General features: G+C 46.8%; 2 protein-coding genes across 2 annotated transcripts; one reads left to right on the forward strand and one right to left on the reverse strand.

Moving 5' to 3' along the window:
- Positions 1–1,506: 1,506 nt before the first annotated feature.
- Positions 1,507–3,726, reverse strand: LOC140895319 (uncharacterized). The gene is made up of 2 exons (XM_073304761.1): positions 2,864–3,726; positions 1,507–2,276 (listed from the first exon to the last, which is right to left on the reverse strand). The coding sequence occupies exons 1-2, from the start codon at positions 3,444–3,446 to the stop codon at positions 1,756–1,758; spliced, it is 1,104 nt and encodes a 367-aa protein (XP_073160862.1). The 5' UTR covers positions 3,447–3,726; the 3' UTR covers positions 1,507–1,755.
- A 22,152-nt stretch (positions 3,727–25,878) lies between these two features.
- Positions 25,879–27,683, forward strand: LOC140895320 (uncharacterized). Its single transcript, XM_073304762.1, has 2 exons — positions 25,879–26,552; positions 27,141–27,683. Exons 1-2 carry the CDS (start codon positions 25,976–25,978, stop codon positions 27,659–27,661), a joined length of 1,098 nt encoding a protein of 365 aa, XP_073160863.1. The 5' UTR covers positions 25,879–25,975; the 3' UTR covers positions 27,662–27,683.
- Positions 27,684–27,895: the final 212 nt, after the last annotated feature.

Genomic DNA, 27,895 nt, shown 5'->3' on the forward strand with positions numbered 1-27,895 from the left:
AGCTCCCTGAAGCCAACCCTGTAAGCCGTGTCGTCAGTCGCCCCTCCCTCCGTCAGAGCAACGGCAGACAATCGTTCCGCGCCTTTTTTCTGTGCGGACGCCATACCAAGGCAAGCATGGAGGCCGCTGAGCTCATTTTGGCAATTAGGAGCACATCAACCACCACACGCATTATCCAGCAGTATATGCAGCACCAGAACATGGCAACGCGATACCGGGCAAGGAGGCGACGTCAGCGCGGTCCCGTGAGTGATCAGGACATGGACACAGATTTCTCTGAAAGCATGGGCCCTAACAATGCATGCATCATGGTGCTAATGGGGCAGGTTCATGCTGTGGAACGCCGATTCTGGGCTCGGGAAACAAGCACAGACTGGTGGGACCGCATAGTGTTGCAGGTCTGGGACGATTCCCAGTGGCTGCGAAACTTTCGCATGCATAAGGGCACTTTCATGGAACTTTGTGACTTGCTTTCCCCTGCCCTGAAGCGCATGAATACCAGGATGAGAGCAGCCCTCACAGTTGAGAAGCGAGTGGCGATAGCCCTGTGGAAGCTTGCAATGCCAGACAGCTACCGGTCAGTTGGGAATCAATTTGGAGTGGGCAAATCTACTGTGGGGGCTGCTGTTATGCAAGTAGCTCACGCAATCAAAGATCTGCTGATATCAAGGGTAGTGACCCTGGGAAATGTGCAGGTCATAGTGGATGGCTTTGCTGCAATGGGATTCCCTAACTGTGGTGGGGCTATAGACGGAACCCATATCCCTATCTTGGCACCGGAGCACCAAGCCGCCGAGTACATAAACCGCAAGGGGTACTTTTCGATAGTGCTGCAAGCTCTGGTGGATCACAAGGGACGTTTCACCAACATCAACGTGGGATGGCTGGGAAAGGTGCATGACGCTCGCATCTTCAGGAACTCTGGTCTGTTTCAAAAGCTGCAGGAAGGGACTTTATTCCCAGACCAGAAAATAACTGTTGGGGATGTTGAAATGCCTATATGTATCCTTGGGGACCCAGCCTACCCCTTAATGCCATGGCTCATGAAGCCGTACACAGGCAGCCTGGACAGTGGTCAGGAGCTGTTCAACTACAGGCTGAGCAAGTGCAGAATGGTGGTAGAATGTGCATTTGGACGTTTAAAGGCGCGCTGGCGCAGTTTACTGACTCGCTTAGACCTCAGCGAAACCAATAAGTGAGCTGTAGCTCACGAAAGCTTATGCTCTAATAAATTGGTTAGTCTCTAAGGTGCCACAAGTCCTCCTTTTCTTTTTGCGAATATTCCCACTGTTATTACTGCTTGCTGTGTGCTCCACAATATCTGTGAGAGTAAGGGGGCGACGTTTATGGCGGGGTGGGAGGCTGAGGCAAATTGCCTAGCTGCTGGTTACGCGCAGCCAGACACCAGGGTGGTTAGAAGAGCACAGGAGGGCGCGGTACGCATCAGAGAAGCTTTAAAAACCAGTTTCATGACTGGCCAGGCTACGCTGTGAACGTTCTGTTTGTTTCTCCTTGATGAAACCCCCCGCCCCTTGGTTCACTCTACTTCCCTGTAAGCTAACCACCCTTCCCTCCTCCCTTTAATCACCGCTTGCAGAGGCAATAAAGTCATTGCTGCTTCACAGTCATGCATTCGTTATTCATTCATCACACAAATAGGGAGATGACTACCAAGGTATCCCAGGAGGGGTGGTGGAGGAGGGAAGGAAAATGCCACACAGCACTTTAAGCACAGCACTTTAAAAGTTTACAACTTTAAAATTTATTGAATGACAGCCTTCTTTTTTTGGGGCAATCCTCTGTGGTGGAGTGGCTGGTTGGCCGGAGGCCCCCCCACCGCGTTCTTGGGCGTCTGGGTGTGGAGGCTATGGAACTTGGGGAGGAGGGCGGTTGGTTACAGAGGGGCAGCAGTGGCAGTCTGTGCTCCAGCTGCCTTTGCTGCAGCTCAACCATACACTGGAGCATTCTGGTTTGGTCCTGCAGCAGCCTCAGCATTGAATCCTGCCTCCTCTCATCACGCTGCCGCCACATTTGAGCTTCAGCCCTGTCTTCAGCCCGCCACTTACTCTCTTCAGCCCTCCACCTCTCCTCCCGGTCATTTTGTGCTTTCCTGCACTCTGACATTATTTGCCTCCACGCATTCGTCTGTGCTCTGTCAGTGTGGGAGGACAGCATGAGCTCGGAGAACATTTCATCGCGAGTGCGTTTTTTTTTCTTTCTAAGCTTCACTAGCCTCTGGGAAGGAGAAGATCCTGTGATCATTGAAACACATGCAGCTGGTGGAGAAAAAAAAAGGGACAGCGGTATTTAAAAAGACACATTTTATAAAACAGTCGCTACACTCTTTCAGGGTAAACCTTGCTGTTAACATTACATACATAGCACATGTGCTTTTGTTACAAGGTCGCATTTTGCCTCCTCCCACCGCGTGACTACCCCCTCAACCTTCCCCCCTCCCTGTGGCTAACAGCGGCGAACATTTCTGTTCAGCCACAGGCAAACAGCCCAGCAGGAATGGGCTATACTGAGTGTCCCTGAAGAAAAGCACCCTATTTCAACCAGGTGACCATGAATTATATCTCACTCTCCTGAGGATAACACAGAGAGATAAAGAACGGATGTTGTTTGAATGCCAGCAAACATACACTGCAATGCTTTGTTCTACAGTGATTCCCGAGTATGTGTTACTGGCCTGGAGTGATAAAGTGTCCTACCATGAAGGACGAAATAAGGCTGCCCTCCCCAGAAACCTTTTGCAAAGGCTTTAGGACTACATCTAGGAGAACCGCAAATGCCAGGGCAAAGTAATCCTTTCACATGCTTGCTTTTAAACCATGTATAGCATTTTAAAAGGTACACTCACCAGAGGTCCCTTCTCCGCCTGCTGGGTCCAGGAGGCAGCCTTGGGTGGGTTCGGGGGGTACTGGCTCCAGGTCTAGGGTGAGAAACAGTTCCTGGCTGTCGGGAAAACCGGTTTCTCCGCTTGCTTGCTGTGAGCTATCTACAACCTCCTCATCATCATCATCTTCTTCGTCCCCAAAACCTGCTTCCGTATTGCCTCCATCTCCATTGAAGGAGTCAAACAACACGGCTGGGGTAGTGGTGGCTGAACCCCCTAAAATGGCATGCAGCTCATTATAGAAGCGGCATGTTTGGGGCTCTGACCCAGAGCGGCTGTTCGCCTCTCTGGTTTTCTGGTAGGCTTGCCTCAGCTCCTTCAGTTTCACGCGGCACTGCTTCGGGTCCCTGTTATGGCCTCTGTCCTTCATGCCCTGGGAGATTTTCACAAAGGTTTTGGCATTTCGAAAACTGGAACGGAGTTCTGATAGCACGGATTCCTCTCCCCAAACAGCGATCAGATCCCGTACCTCCCGTTCGGTCCATGCTGGAGCTCTTTTGCGATTCTGGGACTCCATCATGGTCACCTGTGCTGATGAGCTCTGCATGGTCACCTGCAGCTTGCCACGCTGGCCAAACAGGAAATGAGATTCAAAAGTTTGCGGTTCTTTTCCTGTCTACCTGGCCAGTGCATCTGAGTTGAGAGTGCTGTCCAGAGCGGTCAGAATGGAGCACTCTGGGATAGCTCCCGGAGGCCAATACCATCGAATTGTGTCCACAGTACCCCAAATTCGAGCTGGGAACGTCGATTTAAGCGCTAATCCACTTGTCAGGGGTGGAGTAAGGAAATCGATTTTAAGAGCCCTTTAAGTCGAAATAAAGGGCTTCACTGTGTGGACGGGTGCAGGTTTAAATCGATTTAACGTTGCTAAATTCGACCTAAAGTCCTAGTGTAGACCAGGGCTAAGGTGCCATAAGTACTCCTTTTTTTCTTACTACATAATTAGGTCAATATAAGACAGCTTATGTTGACCTAATTACGCTATTGTCTACACTACAGCCTTCCTCCCACTGATGTGAGTGCCCTACTACTCCAACGTAATAACTCCACCTCCATGAGAGGCATAAGGCTTATGTCAGTGTAGTTAGGATGATACAGTGTTTATGTAGGCACTGTGTCCCTTACATCCACTGTCTTGTCAATTTCATAGCAGGAGCCTTGAAATTGACAAGAAAGACCCTGCTACCCTGGAGAGCTAGGTGGCTTCAAACCCAGCTCTGGGCTGGAACCTGGGGTGAGAAGCTGGGGTGTCTTTGGACCCAGCTCCGGGCTAGAAGTCTGAGGGGCCCCTGCCTGGTCTCTGCCAGGAGCTGGGCAGCCTTGTCAATTTCAATCTCTGCCAGGAGCTTGTCAGCCTAGGTGAGCCATGAAATTGACAAGGCTTTGCGGCTTCCTCTTGCTTCTGGCAGGGAAGGGGGAAGAGAAACATCCAGTGGCTTCCCCTGCTCCCAGTGGAGAACACAGAGCAGGGGTGGGAGGGAAGGGGCAGCTCACCAGAGCCTGTGGGGCAGCCAGGCTCCTGGCAGGGAGCTGCCAGCAAAGCTGAGAGGCTAGGCGCTCAGCTCCCCACACTGTCCCTCTTAGGTTGATGGAAGTGCTCCTGGTGAGGACATGCACCACAGACCCAGGGAGGGTAGTATGGACATGCACCACCACAGTAATTACTGCTGTGTCTGTAAGTCAACCTAATATAGGTTGACTTACCTTTCTAGTGTAGACATACTGTGTGTCAATCATTCTGTTGCAGCAAAAGAGCCCTCACAGTGGCAATACAGCCTTGTTCCAGTTTTTCTAAAAAGGGAAGTGACATCCAGCTAAACTGTGGGATAGAAGAGCTACAGATAAGATAAGTCCAAAGAAAGACCACACATCTCACCCTTTTCATAACTTAATTGAAAACACTTTTTTAGACTTAGGCTTCCCCCAGTAAGTTGTTCACACACTCCCTCAGACATGAACATAATTAAATAAAAAGAACCTCCTAAATTAATCAAGTTATTTCTCCTACAGTCTGGGAAGCAAAAAAGAAAAATATTATTTCTACATTTAAATACTTGGAAATCGCTCAGATGCTAAGGTGATGTGTGCCATATAGATACATATGTACTAAAGTTTTGAGGGTTGTCAATTTCTAAAGTAATTTTTGTTTGTACACTGGAATTTCAGAAATGTGTGCTTTCCATAAAGCCTCTGGGCAACTTCAGTGCACCAAGCCCTAACTGTTGTTTACCATTTTAAGGGTTGTGATATAACCTCTCATTTTTTAAATGGCATTAATATTTTAATTCTTTCTTTTCTGCAGTAAATTGAGGCGTGGGGATCAGTTTACAGATATGGAATTTTTGAATTCCCCAGTCTTCAAAGTTAAAAATAAAAGAAGTTTCAAAAGTAAATCAAGACTAATCTGAGGAAGACAAGCAAGAAGAGAACTGCCTTTAAGAATAATACAAATTTTAAAATATATAATATCAGTTTTTCCAAAATTGGGTAAATTTTCCTTACTGTTCTTTTGTTTAACTAAGCTTGTTCTGCTTACCTTCCAAAGTGGAGTTTTTTGTGACTGAAGTCCTGGTCTTACACTCCTTAGGCAGAATACCTCCCTGAGTAAGGCAAGTAGGATTAGAGACCCCACATTTGTGTTATGAACTTTTGCTCAATAACTTTAATCTATTTCAAGATTGCATACCATCTTTAAATTTTAAAAAAAGTTAGAAGTTTTACTAAGAATAACAAATCACTAGATTTTGGGGGGAAATCCACTGTGGAGTTTTCACTATACTAAGCAGATTTTTTTCTCATTCTGACACAGACATCACAGACTAAATCTGGTGGAGACAGTCCCATGCATTCTTTTTTTTTAATTACAAAATTATAATCCTTTCATAAAACATAGAGCAAAACAAAATGTGATGGAGTTCCTTGACTTTTGTGGATTTGTTGGAATCTTGATGAAATTTTAATGAATTGTGTTGTATTGTTTTAGATTGAATTTCCCTTTTTCTGTGATGGAAAGAGTTGTGAAAAGCATATACAAAAAATATAATCTTTCACTCAAAGATTTTCCACTTGTTTTCCTCTCTTAGTTCAGAATTGCAAAAGTCCTTGCTCCTCCAATTTTTTGATTTATTCATTATTTAATTATTTTTTTAAAATGTGTGAACAGATGAGTGGGGTACAAAGCTTGGGAGAGTTGCTAGACAAGGTTTGAAGACTTTGTAAGAAGCTCTATGTATCATACTAAAACAACAAGGAGTCTGGTGGCACCTTAAAGACTAACAGATTTAGTTGAGCATAAGCTTTCATGGGTAAAACCCCCACTTTTTCAGATGCATGGAGTGAAAATTACAGATGCAAACATAAATATACTGACACGTGAAGGGAAGGGAGTTACCTCACAAGTGGAAAACCAGTGCTGACAGGGCCAATTCAATCAGGGTGGATGTAGTCCACTCCCAATAATAGATGAGGTGGTATCAATTCCAGGAGAGGCAAAGCTGCTTCTGTAATGAGCCAGCCACTCCTATCTAGTCCCTATTCACGCCCAAATTAATGGTGTGAAATTTACAAATGAATTTTAGTTCTGCTGTTTCTCTTTGAAGTCTGTTTCTGAAGTTTTTTTTGTTCAAATATAGCTACTTTCAAATCTGTTATAGAATGTCCAGGAAGATTGAAGTGTTCTCCTACTGACTTTTGTGTGTTACCATTCCTGATGTCCGATTTGTGTCCATTTATTCTTTTACATAGGGTTTGGCCAATGTACATGGCAGAGGGGCATTGCTGGCACATAATGGCCTATATAACATTAGTAGACGTGCAGGTGAATGAGCCTCTCATGGTGTAGCTGATGTGTTTGGGTCCTCTGATGGTGTCGCTAGAGGAGATATGGGGACAGAGTAGGCAACGAGGTTTGCTACAGGGATTGGTTTCTGGGTTAGTGTTTCTGTGGTGTTGTGTGTAGTTGCTGGTGAGTATTTGTTTCAGGTTGGGGGGCTGTCTGTAACCGAGGACTGGCCTGTCTCCCAAGGTCTGGGAGAGTGATGGATCGTTTTCCAGGATAGGTTGTAGATCAGTATGTATCATACTGTTATTTAGCACTGACAGTATTCTTGGGGCTTTACAATTCACAAGACTAAAAACACCGTTCTCTTCCCCTGCAATCAGATCCATGCATGTGTACCCCTGAGAAGCCTCATTGACTTCAGTGGGGCATTGCAGCAGCGCAGGAGACTGCACACACAAATTTGACTGCAGAATCTAGGGCCTTAGAGGGATTTTTCCCCCTCATAATTATTGTAAACTTACTTCTTGAGAAAAGAAGGTTTAAATAAATATGCAATACTTGGAGCTCTGTGTGACGGGTTCAATCATAGAGACCCCCTTGGGACTGTCACCTGGTGTGCTGAGACTACCTCTGAGCCCGTTTTCTCTGCCAGCTTGGGACTCCAGAACCCTGTCTTGTTGAGCCAGATACACTAATCTGCTACAACACAGACCCAGGGTCTGACCCATGCCCCCAAAGCTGCAGACTTAACTGAAAACGGCTTAGCAAGTGCTCCTGTCTCTGACACCCAGACACCCAATTCCCAATGGGATCCAAACCCCAAATAAATCCGTTTTACTCTGTATAAAGCTTATACAGGGTAAACTCATAAATTGTCTGCCCTCTATAACACTGATAGAGAGATATGCACAGCTATTTGCTCCCCCAGGTATTAATTTGCTTACTTTGGGTTAATAAGCAAAAGTAATTTTATTCAGTATAAAAAAGTAGGATTTAAGTGGTTCCAAGTAAAAATAGACAGAACAAAGTAAGTTACCAAGCAAAATAAAACAAAACACGCAAGTCTAACCCTAATACATTTAAGAAACTGAATACAGGTAATTTCACCCTCACAGATGTTCCAATAAGCTTATTTCACTCCTTTCTAGTCTGGGCCCAGTCCTTTCCCCGGTACAGTCCTTGTTCCAGCTCAGGTGGTAGCTAGGGGATTTCTCATGACAGCAGCCTCCTTTGTTCTGTTCCAACCCCTTATATAGCTTTGGCACAAGGCGGGAATCTTTTGTCTCTCTGGGTCCCCACCCCTCCTTCTAAATAAAAAAGCACCAGGTTTAAGATGGATTCCAGTACCAGGTGACATGGTCACATGTCCTGTAAGACCCCAAGCCTTCATTCTTCCTGGCCTGGCTCATAGGAAGGCTTGCAAGTAAACAAAGCCATTTACAACCAATTATCCTAGTTGATGGGAGCCATCAAGATTCCAAATCACCATTAATGTCCCACACTTTGCATAATTACAATAGAACCTTAGAGTTACATTTCATATTTCTAGTTTCAGATACAAGAATGATATATTTATTCAAATAGAATAACCACACACAGTAAATTATAAGCTTTGTAATAATACCTTACAAGAGACCTTTTGCATGAAGCATATTCCAGTTAACATTGTATTCACACTTATTAGCATATTTTCACAAAATCATATGGAGTGCAAGGTCACCCTCTGTACCCAAAATAACTTTCCCCAAGTCTCAGTTCTCTCCCTAACCATAACTACATTGTCATTACTGTGTCACTACAGAAAGTGAAATTATTTGTTTTTACTTCCCCCGTTGTTAATGTATTTGGTTGTAATTAAAATGTTATATATTACCCTTGGTATGGGAAGAAGGTAATTTTCTAAGCCCAGCTGTTTTTCTCCCATTTCCATTAACTTTTGACCACCAGCTGTAACAGGAGGGCTTTATATAGCTTTCTCCAGAACTACCCAATACATGTGAAAGTTTGCCAGAGCGACTTGTTCCATATCACTTTCCTCCATGGCTAAGCACTTTTTCCATGTCACAGACGAAGGACAAAAGTTGAGTCCCCAAATGTAATTTTATGTGTCAAATGGTTGGGCCATTATGAAATGGACAGGCTTGACAATCTAACAGAAACTTTTCTCCCCTTCATTGTGAACACAAATGTGCTCACTTAGAGTCTGATCCAGTAGATGCTGACCATCTCCTGCAGGATGCAGTGCACACTCATCTCCAGATAAGTGCAGCAGGAGTTGAGGATGCACAGCATCTTCCAGGTTTGGGCCCTTTGACACTATCTAGAGATTAAGCCTTGAACCAGGGGAGCTGCACCTCTTTCAAAGCTCCTCCTGCAAAAACATATAATCAAATCAAAAGAAATATAAACCTGTAGTTTATTTTGAATTCCTGGGATTCCCTAACAATTCCTTGGAAGTCATAGATAGTTTTCCAATTAAATATAGTATTAAAAATATTCTTCAGGATGTCAGCTAAAGCAATACAGAATACTACTTAACAGAGAAAGCAAAGTGAAATGTGGTCTTCTTTGTTTGAATCCTTTTGAGAAATGGTATATCTTCACTGGATTTTTTTTAATGGAGTCAAGAGAAGGTACTTGTTAAATATTAAGACATAAGTACAAGGGGCAGGATAAAAAAGTTCTGAGATGTAAAAGTTCTTTACAAAGAATTCATTCAATTTAAGAGATTTGTATTTCATCGTAAATAGCAAAAGCCATTCAAATAATTTTGAAACCATTATCACATCTGGTCAAAATACTGTTAGAATTTGAGTAATTAAGCATCAAAATAAACTTTAATTATACTCCACCTACTTTATACGCAGACTATACTGTTGTTGCCTGGAGCTATACACATTTTTAATATAAATTTTCTTTTGTTACTTTTTTTTGCCTTTTCTAGGTATTTCTTTTTGTCTTTGATAAAATTCTGCAGTGAGGCACATCATAGACAAGTACTACAATTTTAAGGAGATATTCTCCTACTACCTAATTTTCTTGGCTTTAAGGATCTTTCTCCCCCGCACCGCCGATCCATTTTTTCATTATCTGTCAAAAGGGGAAGTTCTGAATATATACTTATCACCAGTCATACCATGACTCCAGCTGGGGCTAATACCTTGGGGAATAGAAATGATTTTTTCTCTTTAGTCCCTTAAATTAATGGATTCTAATCAGTGGTTAGAGAAATCTGACTCTATTTCTTCAACATAATCCAGTCCTAATAATTCACTTCAGAATATTTTCTCCACAATAGAAACACTTCAAGCTACATTTTATACTATTGGTGTCAAAATCAAACTCCAAAATAAAATCATACATTCAGAACAATATACCACAGCTTTAGAAAAAATTGGTGATGTTGATAAGATTAAGGATTTGCTTATTTGAAATGATAGCATTAAACTCTACCTGGAATACACACTAAAGATAACGTGCTTGAGGGCTGTAAATTAGATTTGGGGAAAGTGTTATTAAATCTATTAATATTTTAATTGCCTATATTTATTAATCTGTTGTTTAGAAACTATCATCAGTGAAGGGGTTTATTTAACCTCTTTGATTACAACTGATCCCTCTCTCCTTTTTTTTTTTAATATAAACTCATAAAGGCAAAGAACAGTAGTGTTAGTAGTTGTCCCTGTTGTCTTGGGACTTTTCGCTGCAGGGTCTGGGCATATCCTGGGCTTCAAGCTGTGTGCCTCATGCAGCAAGCAGATGTCCATGAGTAACCCACACTCTTGCTGTCTAAAGTGTCTGGGGGAGTCTCACGTTAAAGAGAAGTGCTTTATCTGCAGGGACTTCAGACCTCGCATGAGAAAAGGATTGGGACATATGGCTGAAAGCCATTCCAATGGAGGTGGCCCTCAGACCAGCACCTCAACTCCCCCAGCACTGTGCTCCTCCTGGCACCACTCTCCATCCCCAGTGCCAAGGAAGAGGCATAAGAAACAACGCACCTTGAAGTCAGAAGGGGAATCCTTTGCTACACCCAAAACCTACCAGTACCCAGACTATACACCAGACTTTGGTACCGGCCCTCCTGCCAGCGTCTGGCCACCATGCCACTGTCCAATGCAGTGTCAGTACTGGAATCCTTGGGGGTTTCCCACGGTACTGGGCCGCCCTCCCACCGCTCATACTCAGTGGTGTCAGAAAGGTAGGCTACTATCTCTTCCTATCCAGCACCAGACCCTGACTCCAGTACCAACCCCAGTGCCAATGTCCAGAAATGGCCCTAATAGACATGGTGGAACTAGAGGAGGTGGAGGGAGCCCCATCTCCAGCACAGGCCTCATCATCTCCGGACACGGTGGTCACAGGCCCTAGTAACCCGCTCCTGCAGAATGAATTCAGGGCCCACCAGGAGCTCCTGAAAAGGCTTGCTGTGAACTTGAATCTGGAAGTTGAGGAACTTAAGGAATTAGCACACAGCCTGATCGACATCCTGGCTGCAGTAGTTCCCTCCAGAGTGGCCTGGCCCATTAACACAGCAGTGATGGGCCCCGTAAGAACACTATAGCAGACTCCTCCTTCTCTGCCCCACACCTCAAAAAGGACAGAGAAGAAATACTATGTCCCAACCAGCGGGTTTGAGTACCTTTATTTGCACCACCACCCCTGGGTCCCTGGTAGTGTCGGTGGCGAATGAGTGGGACAGACAGGGGCAGCCAAGTGCCACCCCAAAAAATAGACGTCAAGAGACTTACCTGTTTGGATGTAAGGTTTATTCGACTAGCAGTCTCCAGTTCTATATTATCTCCAACCAACAGGCCCTGCTGGGGAGGTACAATTTTAATCTTTGGGTCTCATTGTCCAAATTTAAGGACTCCCTGCCACAGAAGTCAAGGGAGGAGTTCATGATCATCCTATAGAAGGGCAAGACTGTGGCCAGGACCTCCCTCCTGTCAGCTCTGGATGTGGCCAACTAAGCAGCCAGAACTATGGCATCGGCAGTCACCATGAGGCATTGTGCGTGGCTCCAATCCTCTGGCCTTCTTCACAAAGTTCAGCAATCCGCCCAGAACCTCCCCTTTGAGGACACCTCCCTGTTCTCTGAACAGGTTGACTTGATGCTTCAAGGATTCAAAGGCTACCCTTCACTCCTTGGGCCTTTACATGCCTCCAGCTTCCAGGAAGCACTTTAGGCCCCAGTAGCCTCCCAGATTCATGGCACTCCCAGGCAGGAGCCCTACAAAAGAAAAGGGAATGGTTAGAAGTGATGTCAACCCCTCCCTCCTACCTCAGCCTCCCAGTCAGGCTCACATAGATACCCTGGCGGGACCAGGCAGGCCTTTTGATCGCCTCCAGATCCATCCCCCCCTTTGTTTTGATCACCTGTCGCCCTTCAGACCAGTGTGGTCATATTTAACATCAGATCATTTGGCACTGAACACAGTAACAGTGGGTTATACCCTCCAATTTTCATCAACCTCTACCTCCCACCCTTCACGGACCCTTCTCATAAGCAGCTTCTCGCCCAGAAGATGCAAGCCCTCCTACCTGTGGGGGCCGTAGAAGAAGTTCCTCAAGATTTAAGAGAGAAGAGGTTTTAAGCCCGATATTTCCTAATCCCTCAGGTCAAGGGGGAGAGGGAGTTACAACCCATCCTGGACCTGCATCACCTCAACAAATATCTCAAGAAACTGTCTTTTAAAACCAGGAGAGTCTGGCATGTTGAAATTAAAAAAGGAGAGGTCACAGTGGACCAGAAATTACATAGTAGGGTTTTCGCTTCATGGGGAGCAGAGAACTTGAAGAAAACTGGGGGGTGGGGTTGGGGGGGAGGGGACTTGTTGTTTCTTTTAACTATTAACGAACTTATCTAAAGGGAAGGGTAAAGCTGGGTTAATCATATGTAATTTTTCTGTCAATAGGGGAAGAAGCTACAATACTGCCCCAAACTCTATCTTCAGCTAAGGATGGTTGAGAAGGAACTGAGGGGGTCAGGCCATGCGCATGCTGAACAGACTCCAATGATGTCCCGAGATAGCAGCTACACACGCGTGGCCCAACCAGGCTCTGCTATCGAAGATCTCTGATCAACAGCGCCAGGACGCACCATCACTTGGAGTGGAGCACCCACAGAGACACACATCTCAAAGAACCTCAGTTACTGCACAAGGTGAGTAACCTTCTCTTCCGCATGGTCTCCCTGGCTTCCACCATTCCCTCCCTGCATCTAGGAGACTGGTATGCTGCCCTTGACTTAAAGGATGCTTATTTCCACATCTTTATCTTCCATGGTCACAGAAGATTTCTCAGGTTTGTAGTGGATCCACACCATTACCAATTCTCTGCTCCGTTCTTTGGCCTATCGGCAGCTCCACAAGTCTTCACGAAGTGGATGGTGGTGGTAGCAGCCTTCCTCAGTCATTGAGGTGTGCAAGTTACGATCAGCTAGTTATCTCAAGTGCCTATACACAAATGCAAGAAGCCTGGGAAACAAGCAGGGAGAACTGGAAGTCCTGGCACAGTCAAGGAATTATGATGTGATTGCAATAACAGAGACTTGGTGGGATAACTCACATGACTGGAGTACTGTCATGGATGGATATAAACTGTTCAGGAAGGACAGGCAGGGCAGAAAAGGTGGGGGAGTTGCATTGTATGTAAGAGAGCAGTATGACTGCTCAGAGCTCCAGTATGAAACTGCAAAAACACCTGAGAGTCTCTGGATTAAGTTTAGAAGTGTGAGCAACAAGGGTGATGTCGTGGTGGGAATCTGCTATAGACCACCGGGCCAGGGAGATGAGGTGGACGAGGCTTTTTTCTGGCAACTAAAGGAAGTTACTAGATCACAGGCCCTGGTTCTCATGGGAGACTTCAATCACCCTGATATCTGCTGGGAGAGCAATACAGCAGTGCACAGACAATCCAGGAAGTTTTTGGAAAGTGTAGGGGACAATTTCCTGGTGCAAGTGCTGGAGGAACCAGCTAGGGGCAGAGCTCTTCTTGACCTGCTGCTCACAAACCAGGAAGAATTAGTAGGGGAAGCAAAATTGGATGGGAACCTGGGAGGCAGTGACCATGAGATGGTCAAGTTCAGGTTCCTGACACAAGGAAGAAAGAAGAGCATCAGAATACGGACCCTGGACTTCAGAAAAGCAGACTTTGACTCCCTCAGGGAACTGATCGGCAGGATCCCCTGGGAGAATAATATGAAGGGGAAAGGAGTCCAGGAGAGCTGGCTGTATTTTAAAGAATCCTTATTGAGATTACAGGAACAAACCATCCCCATGTGTAGAAAGAATAGTAAATATGGCAGGTGACCAGCTTGGCTTAACAGTGAAATCCTTGCTGATCTTAAACACAAAAAAGAAGCTTACAAGAAGTGGAAGATTGGACAAATGACCAGGGAAGACTATAAAAATATTGCTCAGGCATGCAGGAGTGAAATCAGGAAGGCCAAATCACACTTGGAGTTGCAGCTAGCAAGAGATGTTAAGAGTAACAACAAGGGTTTCTTCAGGTATGTTAGCAACAAGAAGACAGTCAAGGCAAGTGTGGGCCCCTTACTGAATGAGGGAGGCAACCTAGTGACAGAGGATGTGGAAAAAGCTAATGTACTTTTTTTGCCTCTGTCTTCATGAACAAGGTCAGCTCCCAGACTACTGCACTGGACAGCACAGCATGGGGAGCAGGTGACCAGCCCTCTGTGGAGAAAGAAGTGGTCTGGGACTATTTAGAAAAGCTGGACGAGCACAAGTCCATGGGGCCGGATGCGCTGCATCCGAGAGTGCTAAAGGAGTTGGCGGATGTGATTGCAGAGCCATTAGCCATTATCTTTGAAAACTCATGGCGATCGGGGAAGGTCCCAGATGACTGGAAAAAGGCTAAATTAGTACCCATATTTAAAAAAGGGAAGAAGGAGGATCCGGGGAAGTACAGGCCAGTCAGCCTCACCTCAGTCCCTGGAAAAATCATGGAGCAGGTCCTCAAGGACTCAATTCTGAAGCACTTAGAGGAGAGGAAAGTGATCAGGAACAGTCAGCATGGATTCACCCAGGGCAAGTCATGCCTGACTAATCTAATTGCCTTCTATGAAGAGATAACTGGCTCTGTGGATGAGGGGAAAGCAGTGGACGTGTTATTCCTTGACTTTAGCAAAGCTTTTGACACGGTCTCCCACAGTATTCTTGCCAGCAAGTTAAAGAAGTATGGGCTGGATGAATGGACTATAAAGTGGATAGAAAGCTGGCTAGACTGTTGGGCTCAGCGGGTAGTGACCAATGGCTCCATGTCTAGTTGGCAGCCGGTATCAAGTGGAGTGCCCCAACGGTCGGTCCTGGAGCCGGTTTTGTTCAATATCCTCATTAATGATCTGGAGGATGGCGTGGATTGGACCCTCAGCAAGTTTGCAGATGGCACTAAACTGGGAGGAGAGGTAAATACCCTGGAGGGTAGGGATAGGATACAGAGGGACCTAGACAAATTAGAGGATTGGGCCAAAAGAAATCTGATGAAGTTTAACAAGGACAAGGGCAGAGTCCTGCACTTAGGACGGAAGAATCCCATGCACTGCTACAGACTAGGAACCGAATGGCTCGGCAGCAGTTCTGCAGAAAAGGACCTAGGGGTTACAGTGGAAGAGAAGCTGGATATGAGTCAACAGTGTGCCCTTGTTGCCAAAAAGGCCAGTGGCATTTTGGGATGTATAAGTAGGGGCATTGCCAGCACATCGAGGGACATGATCATTCCCCTTTATTCAACATTGGTGAAGCCTCATCTGGAGTACTGTGTCCAGTTTTGGGCCCCACGCTACAAGAAGGATGTGAAAAAATTGTGGAAAACGTCCAGCGGAGGGCAACAAAAATGATTAGGGGACTGGAACACATGACTTATGAGGAGAGGCTGAGGGAACTGGGATTGTTTAGTCTGCGGAAGAGAAGAATGAGGGGGGATTTGATAGCTGCTTTCAACTACCTGAAAGGGGGTTCCAAAGAGGATGGATCTAGACTGTTCTAAGTGGTAGCAGATGACAGAATGAGGAGTAATGTTCTCAAGTTGCAGTGCAGGAGGTTTAGGTTGGCTATTAGGAAAAACTTTTTCCCTAGGAGGGTGGTGAAGCACTGGATTGCGTTACCTAGGGAGGTGGTGGAATCTCCTTCCTTAGAAGTTTTTAAGGTCAGGCTTGACAAAGCCCTGGCTGGGATGATTTAGTTGGGGATTGGTCCTGCTTTGAGCAGGGGGTGGAGTAGATGACCTCCTGAAGTCCCTTCCAACCCTGATATTCTATGATTCTAAGTCTACCCATACCTCTACGACTGTCTGATCAAAGGTCAGTCGCAGACTCAGGTGCAGCACAGCATCAGTAGGGTCCAGGTCACCTTCCAGGCACTGGGTCTGTTGATAAACAAGCAGAAGTCAATTCTGGTCCCAGTTCAACACCACCGCCTTTGGAAACCACCCGTGTTCCTGAGCCAGACCCTGGGTTGGTTGACCCTGGATTAGACACAAGTCAGGAAGTCCCTGAGGAGCCAGTTCCCCCACTAGCCTCCTTGTATTCCTCCCCGGATGAGGCGGTGGTGGGCACCTCCGCCTCAGGGCTGCCCCCTATAGATAGCCATACCCACCCGGAACTCCTGTGCAGGGTGGCACTGAATATGAACCTGCAGGCTGAGGAGGTGGTAGAGTCGTAAGACCCTTATGGTTGATATCCTGGCACCAGAAGGACCATCTAAGGCTCTACTCCTCATCAACACTATCCAGGCCACTGCAAAGACCATTTGGCAGATCCTGGCCTCCATCCCTCCCACCGCTAAGGGTGTGGAAAGGAAATATTTCGTCCCCTAAGGGGTATGAGTACCTATTCACACACCCACAGCCGTGCTCATTAGTGGTGGTGGTGGTGAATGAGAAGGAGAGACAGGGACAGCAAGGCCCAACGCCTAAGTCCAAGGATGCCAAGCACCTGGATTTGTTCGGATGCAAAGTATATTCCACGGGGGCTTGAAACTCAGGATTGCCAATTAGCAGGCAATCCTGAGTAGACACAACTTCAACTCCTAGAACTCAATGCTGAAGTTTAGGGAGCTGATACCAGCAGAGTCCAGGGAGAAGTTTGGGGTGATTGTCAATGAGGGCAAGGCAGTGGCAAAGACCTCTTTACAGGCCTCACTGGATGCTGCGGACTCAGCGGTGCACATCTTGTCCTCAGAAATTGCCATGAGGTGTAGCTCATGGCTGCAGGCCTTGGGGCTTCTACCCAAGATTCAACAGACTATGCAGGATCTACCTTTCAATGGGGTGGGTCTATTTGCTGAACTGACTGACTCCAGGCTGCATAGCCTAAAGGATTCCAGGGCTACAATGAAATGCTTGGGTATGCACACCCCAGCAACATAACGAAAGCCCTTTAAGCCCCAACCACAGCAACAGCAGTCATATCCTCTGGCAGGATTTCTACAGATGTAGGGGCAGTAATGGCAGGCACAAGCCCTCCCATCCTCCGTCTGGACAGGGACAGGGCCCAACTAAACTTTCGTTGGGCCAAAGCAGGCATTTCGAAAGGTGCGCCTGAGGACAGAGCACCTATCTCAGCACCAGATCCTTCCCCATGTTTTTTGAATCGTCTGTCCCGCTTCTACTGTGCATGGTCCCAAATAATATTGGACCACTTGGTTCTCCACATGGTAGAAGTGGGATATTCTCTCCAATCCTGCTCCTACCCCCCAATCTCCTTCAGGGACCCTTCTCACAAGCAACTCCTTATCCAGGACGTGCGGGCAGTGGAGGAGGTTCCTCAGGGGCAGGGGATTCTATTCCTGCTATTTCCTAATCCCCAAAGCCAAAGGGGGTCTCAGACCCATTCTAGACCTGCAAGCAACAAGTTCATGGTGATGTTAAAGTTCCGCATGGTCTCCCTCAGTACAATTATCCCTTCTCTGGGTCCGGGAGACTGGTTCTCTGCCCTCGACATGAAAGATGCGTACTTTCGCATAGCGATTCGGCCTACACACAGACACTTTCTAAGGTTTATGGTCAACCAAAAACATTATCTCTTCATAGTCCTCCACTTCAGCCTGTTGTCAGCCCCTTGAGTGTTCACCAAGTGCATGTCGGTTGTAGCATCCTTCCTCCGAAGGAGGCAGGTGCAGGTATACCCATACCTTGATGACTGGCTGCTCAAGGGGAGCACGAGGGAGCAGGTGGAGTCTCAGGTCCATCTAGTCAGATCCACTTTCGAGAGACTGGGTCTCCTCCTCAACATGAACAAGTCAACCTTGTCTTGACCCAAAATATAGAGTTTATTGGGGCGGTGTTGGACTCAGTCCAGGCAAGAGCAAGTTTGCTGGAGTCCCATGTCCAAGCCATGACAGACATTGAAAGCCTCAGGCAGTATCCGACCACTACACAAGGAGTTGCCTGAGTCTCCTTGGACACATGGCTGCCTTCACGTATGTGGGCCGACATGCCAGGCTGAGGCTCAGGCCTCTGCAGGCATGGTTCGCTTTGGCCCACTGCCCAGGACACAACAGCCTGAACTCAGTGGTCACTGTGCCACAGCAAGAGGGCCAGCCCAAAACATTTTGGCACCTGAGGCGGTAAGCTCAAATGACGCCCCAAGGCCCCCTTGCTTGGGCCAAAACTTTGAAAGGTCTCAATTCTGCCTTCTTCCTGTTCTACTCCTCTCATGGTACTGCTCTGCTACCTACTCCAATAAAGAAGAACTAACAACTTAAAATGCCTTGTTCAAAAATTTTAAGTAACACTTAACTTTCAAATGCCTGAACAGCAAATGTAACTTTTCTTGTCTGCATAGCAAATACTGGCATTTTTATCTGTTTGAATAATCAAAGTGGTGCTTTCCGTGCCTTCTTGGTTGCAAAGATTTGAACTGCTTCCTGCTGAAGGTCCACAGTCTGGGCCAGCTCATGCTCTATTGAGATGGTTGCAAGGCCGACCAGCCTCTCCTGTGTCATTGTGAAGCGTAGATATGTTTTGATTAACTTCAGCTTGGAGAAGCTGCATTCTCCACTGGCAACTGTTACAGGACATGTTAGAAGTATGCACAAAACAAAAGCATTTGGAAAGAGGTGGTCATCTTATTTGTGTACATATATTCCAGAAAACCTTTGGAGTTGATCCTGCTGAAATGTATCTTGAAAGGGCTTTCAGTTCATCACCTAAATCACTCGCATCAATATCACGCATGTCATCATGTGCCATCATGGTGGGGAGGGATTGCTCAGTGGTTTGAGCATTGGCCTGCTAAACCCAGGGTTGTGAGTTCAATCCTTGAGGGGGCCACTTAGGGATCTGGGCCAAAAATTGGGGATTGGTCCTGCTTTGAGCAGGGGGTTGGACTAGATGACCTCCTGAGATCCCTTCTACTCCTGATATTCTATGACTCTAACACTGTCTCTAGTGCCCTAAATTGCTGGTATAGGTTGTCTTCAGGTATAGTGGGGAGTTTTGGAATATCAGACAATATCCCAAATATACTGCTGTGTCTTGAGCTATGTCATAAATATAAAGGGAAGGGTAAACCCCTTTGAAATCCCTCCTGGCCAGGGGAAAGCTCCTCTCACCTGTAAAGGGTTAAGAAGCTAAAGGTAACCTCGCTGGCACCTGACCAAAATGACCAATGAGGAGACAAGATACTTTCAAAAGCTGGGAGGAGGGAGAGAAACAAAGGGTCTGTGTCTGTCTGTAGTCGTCTTGGCCAGGGACAGAACAGGAATGGAGTCTTAGAACTTTTAGTAAGTAATCTAGCTAGGTATGTGTTAGATTATGATTTCTTTAAATGGCTGAGAAAAGAATTGTGCTGAATAGAATAACTATTTCTGTCTGTGTATCTTTTTTGTAACTTAAGGTTTTGCCTAGAGGGGTACTCTATGTTTTTGAATCTAATTACCCTGTAAGATATCCACCATCCTGATTTTACAGGGGGGATTTCTTTATTTCTATTTACTTCTATTTTTTATTAAAAGTCTTCTTGTAAAACACTGAATGCTTTTTCATTGTTCTCAGATCCAAGGGTTTGGGTCTGTGGTCACCTATGCAAATTGGTGAGGCTTTTTATCCAACATTTCCCAGGAAAAGGGGGGTGCAAGTGTTGGGAGGATTGTTCAGTGTTCTTAAGATCCAAGGGTCTGGATCTGTAGTCACCTAAGCAAATTGGTGAGGCTTTTTACCAAACCTTGTCCAGGAAGTGGGGTGCAAGGTTTTGGGAAGTATTTTGGGGGGAAGGACGCGTCCAAACAGCTCTTCCCCAGTAACCAGTATTAGTTTGGTGGTGGTAGCGGCCAGTCCAAGGTGTAATATTTTGTACCTTGGGGAAGTTTTGACCTAAGCTGGTAAAGATAAGCTTAGGAGGTTTTTCATGCAGGTCCCCACATCTGTACCCTAGAGTTCAGAGTGGGGGAGGAACCGTGACAAGCTACATGAAGCATTCTTCAACTGACTGTATTGCACAATCTAGCACCTGGTTAAAGAATTCAACTTTGAATTGTTGTTTGGGGTCTCTTATGGGATTATCCCGTGCCTCATAATCAAAATGTCTTCTTCTTCAGTGACTCTTGTATTCTTGAATGGGTGGGAAAATAGCTTCAGTGTGAAGTTCCTCTGCCAACTTCTGTGCACTCTTCAGAACGTTTTGAAATCCCTCATCTGACCGGTAAGACTGTAGGTATGACTTTGCTTTGTCCAGTTGTTCCATTGCTCCAGATATATCAAGGTTAACACCTTGGAGTCTCTTGCTTACAACATTTATTTCAAAGAGTATGTCATGCCGCAACACTAAGCCACACAGAAATTTGAAGTTATTTATGTTTCTGGTGATTCCATTTCCCTCTGCCACTGTTCTCCCACAAACAGTTCCTGTCATAGCATTATCCTCCATAATGGCAACTATGGCATCATCTATCTTCCCAATTTGGTGTTTAATAGGCTTTATCGCCTCCACTCGACTTTCCCATCGTGTGGCACTCAGTGTTTTCAGTGTCAGAGAGGATGTTCCCAGATGTTGCTTCAAAATTTGCCATCGATGAGTTGATGCAGAGAAAAATACATAGATGCTTTGAATTACATTAAAAAATTCAGCAGCCTCACTAGAAGCTGATGCTGCATCACTGACCACCACATTCAATGAATGAGAACTGCATGGGACAAAAAAATCTTGAGGGTTTAACTCTCGGATCCATGTCTGCACTCCTCTGTTCTTTCCTCTCATGTTGGCACCATTATCAGAGCCCTGACCTCTCATGTTAGCTGTCGCATTTCCCATATCTTCCAGCTTTTTAAGAAGCACATTTGTCATACCAGCTCCTGTAGTATCATCAATGTCAATAAATTCTAGAAAATGCTCTCTGACAGTCACCATTGCCGGGACATTTTCACTAGGTTCTGTTGTTGTTACAAAACGCACCATTAAAGTCATTTGTTCCGTATGGCTGATGTCAGGTGTGCAGTCCAGAATAATAGAGTAATCTCTTGCTGACTTCAGATCTGCCACAATCTTCTGTTCGACTTTTGTTGCCAGTAACTGTATGATCTCACTTTGAATTGTTTTTCCAAGTTAGTGGTGTGTGTACATTTCTTGGGCGGTGACTTAGATGCTCCTGGAGTACAGCATTAAACTCAGCCATCAGCTCCACAATTTTAAGGAAGTTTCCATTGTTTGGCACATACAGCTGATCTGAAGTGCCAAGCAGTGCTAGGTTTTGGGTAGCAAGCATTCTTACAATGGCAGTGAGCCTTTTCAGAACATTTTGCCAGTAAAGAGATGCTGATGCAATCTTCTCTTTATGCTGATCACCTACGGTGGCCTTTAACCTTAGTCTCATCTCAAGCTCTTTCCACCTATGGAATGCTCTCTGGTGATTTGCTGCCTTCTCATGGCATGCCAGATTTCTAGCCAGATTTTTCCAGTTCTTTGTTCCTGTAGAACCCAATGTGGCTGGAACATTAGACTGGAAGAGTTTGCAAAAAAAACAGTATGCAGCATTCTGGGTTTTTGACTACATAAGCCATGGCCTCTCCACTTTTCACCATTGGGCATTTCACGCCAGTAATGTGTTGGATGGAAACTTCTATTTTCATTGTCTTCGGGGAACATATAGTTTTTCACTTGCTGTGGCCCATGCAGTACAAGGAAGTCCCTCAGGCTACTGCTCAAGTGGGTCCACAGTCCTGGATCACCTAGACGTAAGGAACTAAACTCAGCAGCAGCTGTTTCTTGTGCCTCCACCACACTCTTCTCTGATCTACACTTTTCTTCAGGAATGTGCATGGTTACATCCATTTGAGATGGAGATATGGATGCTGCAGTAGCTTCCAGGTCACCTGCACTCTGACTAACTGGAAGATCAGGCATCTCCTCACCTCTCACATCCTCACTGGGGCCAGAAGGCTCACCATGAACAGTTTGTGTTTATGTATCTCAGGAGAGCTCCTTCCTGCTTAGATAGAAAAGCTTCCTTTGCTTTCTGTCTTTTTCTGAAGGCTGCCCCAGAGGAGCGTTTTCTTCTTTCACTCATGACTGCTGTTCTGTGCCAGCTATAGTGGCTCTCAACACTCAGTTGAAGGGGGCAAATAAGCAGGCTGGTAGTAGGACCTGAGTGAGGGAAGATATCAGTGTCTTAAGGGCTAACTGGCTCCTACTACTTCAGTTGACTGCCTGTTCTCCTCAAGTGGGTTAAGGGAAGGAGCAGGAAACAGGAAGCTCCCTGAGAAGCAGGTGTTAATCAGTCTGGGCTCCTGGGGGTGCTAGAGAGGTACATAAGAGGCTCCTCCTCCTCTCTCTCCCTGCAGCTCCTGCTGTTTTCTGTTATTCCCTCTCACCTTTTCTCCTGCCTGCCTGTTATGTCTCTTGTGCCCTCCTTCCTCCAGCACAGCACTCCACCATCTCTGTGCATCTAGAGCAGAGAGAATACATATGTACCAGCAACAGACACAATTTTCTACACTCTGAGTCCTAGTGGTGCCCCCCACAGTCTGGCACCTGAGGCAGCCGCCTCAGTTCGCTTCATGGTAAGGCCAGCCCTGCACACCAAGTACTAGGGTCCCTCCAATGGTGGCTCGATCCTTGAGTAGTCTGCGAAGGAGTCCCCTTCAACAGCCGTCATCTTTCCTTGTCCCTAGTAACGGACGCATCAGCTCTAGGATGGGGTGCATGTTTGGGAGACTTCCAAACGCAGGGCCCTATGGTCACAGAACATGCTCTCTCTCCATATCAATATCAAGGGGGTGAGAGCAGTGCGACTAGCATGCCAGGCTTGTCAGTCTCGTCTGCAAGGCCAGTGCATGGCAGTCATGACGGACAACACCGCTGCCATGTTTTACATCAACAAGCAGGGTGAAGCCTGTTCCTCGCCCATCTGTCAAGAAGCCCTCAGACTCTGGGAATTCTGTATAGCCCACTCCATTCACCTGGAAGTGTCCTATCTGCCAGGAGTCCAGACCGTACTGGCAGACCACCTCAGCAGGTCCTTCCACAATCACAAATGGTCCGTCTGGCTGGATGTCATACGCTCCATCTTCCAAAGGTGGGGGTTTCCCCAGGTGGATCTGTTCACCACTCGGAGCAACAGGAAGTGCCCAGTGTTTTGCTCCTTCCAGAAAAGCAGCCCAGGCTCAATCGCGGATGCATTCCTGCTACCCTGGGGAGGCCGTCTGCTCTACGCCTTTCCCCCAATCCTTCTCATGCAAAAGGTCCTACTTATCTCTGCCCTGTCTCTGCAGACCTTAATTCTGGTGGCACCAGTGTGGCCTCAACAACACTGGTATGCCACACTTCTGGATCTGTCAGTCAACAGTCTGATCACATTGCATTCCTCCACGACTTGATCACTCAGGACCACGGTTGTCTTCTTCACCCAGACCTCTGGACCCTCCACCTCACAGCCTGGAAGCTTTATGCCTGAACCCCATGGAGCGTCTGTGCTCGGAGCAGGTAAGGGAGGTATTACTTGGCAGCAGAAAGCCCTCCACAAGGGCTACATATCTGGTGAAGTGGAAGAGGTTCACGTGCTGGTGTGACCAGCATTATACACCCCCACTTCAGGCGCTGTTACCTCTTATTCTGGAGTACCTTCTGCACCTGAAACAGCAAGGCCTGGCAGTGTCATCCATCAAAGTACACCTAGTGGCTATCTCAGCTTTCCACCCTGGAGTCTCTGGACACTCCATCTTCACCAACCCCATGGTAGGACAGTTTCTCAGGGGTCTGGAACAGCTACCTCCCTAGATTAGACAGCTTGTTCCTGCATGGGACCTTAATTTGGTCCTCTCCTAATTAATGGGGCCCCCATTCGAGCTGCTGGTGACTTGTTGCCTTCTCTACCTATTGTGGAAGGGAGCCTTCCTAATTGCCATTACATAAGCAAGAAGGGTGTCTGAGTTAAAGGCCCTTACCTCAGACCCACCTTATACAGGATTCCACAAAGACAGGGGGCAGCTCAGACCTCACCCGGCCTTTCTGCCTAAGGTGGTGTTACATTTCCATACCAGCCAAGACATATTCCTGCCTGTTTTTTATCCGAAGCCTCATAGCAGAGGGTGCACTCCTTGGATATTCGGAGAGCGTTAGCCTTCTATATCAAACGCACCAAGCCATTCAGGAAATCGAACCAGTTGTTCATAGTGGTGGCTGACTGTGTGAAAGGACTACCGGTCTCATCTCAAAGAATATCTTCCTGGATCACATACTGCATCCGCACATGCTACGAATTGGCCAAGACACCAGCCCCAGCATTTACGGCACACTCCACAAGGACACAGGCCTCATCGGTGGCATTCCTGGCCTAGGTCCCTATCCAAGAAATCTTCAGGGCAGCAACTTGGTCCTCAGTGCATACACTGACCTCTCATTATGCTATTGTCCAGCATGCCAGATATGATGCAGATTTGGCAGAGTGGTGCTCCAATCAGCAATTCCATGACTCCGACCCCACCACCTAGGTAAGGCTTGGGAGTCTCCTAATTGGAATTGATATGAGCAATCACTCAAAGAAGAAAAAACGGTTACTCACCTTCTCATAACTGTTGTTCTTAGAGATGTGTTGTTCACATCCATTCCAAACCCACCCGCCTTCCCCTCTGTCAGAGTAGCTGGCAAGAGGAACTGAGGAGGCACCGGGTCGGCAGTGTCATATATTGAGCGCCATGGAGGTGCCAGTCCAGGGGGCTCCACAGCTGACCCGATGGGTGCTGCTAAGGAAAAAACTTTCCAACGAGTGTGCATGCCACTCGCACACGCCTAATTGGAATGGATATGAGCAACACATCTTGAAGAACAACAGTTATGAGAAAGTGAGTAACCGTTTTTTCTCCCCGAACTCCCCAAAATTAGTACTTTGAGAAATCCTACTTTCTGATTAATCTGATCAGCTGTGAACAAATTAGGTGGTCTTTGGAAGGAGCAGTGAGGGCAGGAAAAGAGAGAGTCTGTGTGATCTGCTGAAGTGAGGTAATTAATATTAGGCTACATCTACACTACAGCCAGGATCCATGCTCTGAGATCGATCTACCAGCAGTCGATTTAGTGGGTCTAGTGAAGACCTGCCAAATTGACAGCAGATCGCTCTCCAGTTGACCCCTGTACTCTACCCCCAACGAGAAGAGTAAGGTAGATCAACGGGAGAGTTTCTCCCATCGACCCCCCGCCATATAGACCCCGTGGTAACTCAACCTAAGGTACGTCGACTCCAGCTACGTTATTCACGTAGCTGAAGTTGTGTAGCGTAGGTCGACTTACCCGCGGTAGTGTAGACATAGCCTTAGTCCTGCCAGAGTGTAGGGGACTGGACTAGATGACCTCTCAAGGTCCCTCAAGTCATATGATTCTATGATTGGGAGGTGTTGAGATCAAAATTCTGCTACAAAACAGAAGTGTGATGGTTCTTGGGGTACCCTAGACTGTGAGTCACCTTCTTAGCCCCCAGCCTCCAGTAAGCCCTGGTCTACACTAGGACTTTAGGTCGAATTTAGCAGCGTTAAATCGATGTAAACCTGCACCCGTCCACACAATGAAGCCCTTTATTTCGACTTAAAGGGCTCTTAAAATCGATTTCCTTACTCCACCCCTGACAAGTGGATTAGCGCTTAAATTGACATTGCTGGCTCGAATTTGGGGTACTGTGGACACAATTCGATGGTATTGGCCTTTGGGAGCTATCCCAGAGTGCTCCATTATGACCGCTCTGGATAGCACTCTCAACTCAGATGCACTGGCCAGGTAGACAGGAAAAGAACCGCGAACTTTTGAATCTCATTTCCTGTTTGGCCAGCGTGGCAAGCTGCAGGTGACCATGCAGAGCTCATCAGCACAGGTGACCATGATGGAGTCCCAGAATCGCAAAAGAGCTCCAGCATGGACCGAACGGGAGGTACGGGATCTGATCGCTGTTTGGGGAGAGGAATCCGTGCTATCAGAACTCCGTTCCAGTTTTCGAAATGCCAAAACCTTTGTGAAAATCTCCCAGGGCATGAAGGACAGAGGCCATAACAGGGACCCGAAGCAGTGCCGCGTGAAACTGAAGGAGCTGAGGCAAGCCTACCAGAAAACCAGAGAGGCGAACAGCCGCTCTGGGTCAGAGCCCCAAACATGCCGCTTCTATGATGAGCTGCATGCCATTTTAGGGGGTTCAGCCACCACTACCCCAGCCGTGTTGTTTGACTCCTTCAATGGAGATGGAGGCAATACGGAAGCAGGTTTTGGGGACGAAGAAGATGATGAGGAGGTTGTAGATAGCTCACAGCAAGCAAGCGGAGAAACCGGTTTTCCCGACAGCCAGGAACTGTTTCTCACCCTAGACCTGGAGCCAGTACCCCCCGAACCCATCCAAGGCTGCCTCCTGGACCCAGCAGGCGGAGAAGGGACCTCTGGTGAGTGTACCTTTTAAAATGCTATACATGGTTTAAAAGCAAGCATGTGAAAGGATTACTTTGCCCTGGCATTTGCGGTTCTCCTAGATGTAGTCCTAAAGCCTTTGCAAAAGGTTTCTGGGGAGGGCAGCCTTATTGCATCCTTCATGGTAGGACACTTTACCACTCCAGGCCAGTAACACGTACTCGGGAATCATTGTAGAACAAAGCATTGCAGTGTATGTTTGCTGGCATTCAAACAACATCCGTTCTTTATCTCTCTGTGTTATCCTCAGGAGAGTGAGATATAATTCATGGTCACCTGGTTGAAATAGAGTGCTTTTCTTCAGGAGACACTCAGAGGAGCCCATTCCTGCTGGGCTGTTTGCCTGTGGCTAAACAGAAATGTTCCTCGCTGTTAGCCACAGGGAGGGGGGAAGGTTGAGGGGGTAGTCACGCGGTGGGAGGAGGCAAAATGCGACCTTGTAACGAAAGCACATGTGCTATGTATGTAATGTTAACAGCAAGGTTTACCCTGAAAGAGTGTAGCCACTGTTTTATAAAATGTGTCTTTTTAAATATCGCTGTCCCTTTTTTTTTCTCCACCAGCTGCATGTGTTTCAATGATCACAGGATCTTCTCCTTCCCAGAGGCTAGTGAAGCTTAGAAAGAAAAAAAAACGCACTCGCGATGAAATGTTCTCCGAGCTCATGCTGTCCTCCCACACTGACAGAGCACAGATGAATGCGTGGAGGCAAATAATGTCAGAGTGCAGGAAAGCACAAAATGACCGGGAGGAGAGGTGGCGGGCTGAAGAGAGTAAGTGGCGGGCTGAAGACAGGGCTGAAGCTCAAATGTGGCGGCAGCGTGATGAGAGGAGGCAGGATTCAATGCTGAGGCTGCTGCAGGACCAAACCAGTATGCTCCAGTGTATGGTTGAGCTGCAGCAAAGGCAGCTGGAGCACAGACTGCCACTGCAGCCCCTCTGTAACCAACCGCCCTCCTCCCCAAGTTCCATAGCCTCCACACCCAGACGCCCAAGAACGTGGTGGGGGGGGCTCCGGCCAACCAGCCACTCCACCACAGAGGATTGCCCAAAAAAAAGAAGGCTGTCATTCAATAAATTTTAAAGTTGTAAACTTTTAAAGTGCTGTGCTTAAAGTGCTGTGTGGCATTTTCCTTCCCTCCTCCACCACCCCTCCTGGGGTACCTTGGTAGTCATCCCCCTATTTGTGTGATGAATGAATAAAGAATGCATGAATGTGAAGCAACAATGACTTTATTGCCTCTGCAAGCGGTGATTGAAGGGAGGAGGGGCGGGTGGTTAGCTTACAGGGAAGTAGAGTGAACCAAGGGGCGGAGGG

This window comes from Lepidochelys kempii, chromosome 11, assembly GCF_965140265.1.
Source record: "Lepidochelys kempii isolate rLepKem1 chromosome 11, rLepKem1.hap2, whole genome shotgun sequence".
NCBI lineage: Eukaryota > Metazoa > Chordata > Testudines > Cheloniidae > Lepidochelys > Lepidochelys kempii.

What these genes read in the sequence shown, in the direction of transcription:
- LOC140895319 (XM_073304761.1), bottom strand. Translation starts at nt 3,446, where the DNA reads ATGCAGAGCTCATCAGCACAGGTGACCATGATGGAGTCCCAGAATCGC. An exon ending in AGGCGGAGAAGGGACCTCTG is followed by an intron (nt 2,277 to 2,863) that starts GTGAGTGTACCT and finishes TTTCTCCACCAG; the next exon opens with CTGCATGTGTTTCAATGATC.
- LOC140895320 (XM_073304762.1), top strand. Translation starts at nt 25,976, where the DNA reads ATGCAGAGCTCATCAGCACAGGTGACCATGATGGAGTCCCAGAATCGC. An exon ending in AGGCGGAGAAGGGACCTCTG is followed by an intron (nt 26,553 to 27,140) that starts GTGAGTGTACCT and finishes TTTCTCCACCAG; the next exon opens with CTGCATGTGTTTCAATGATC.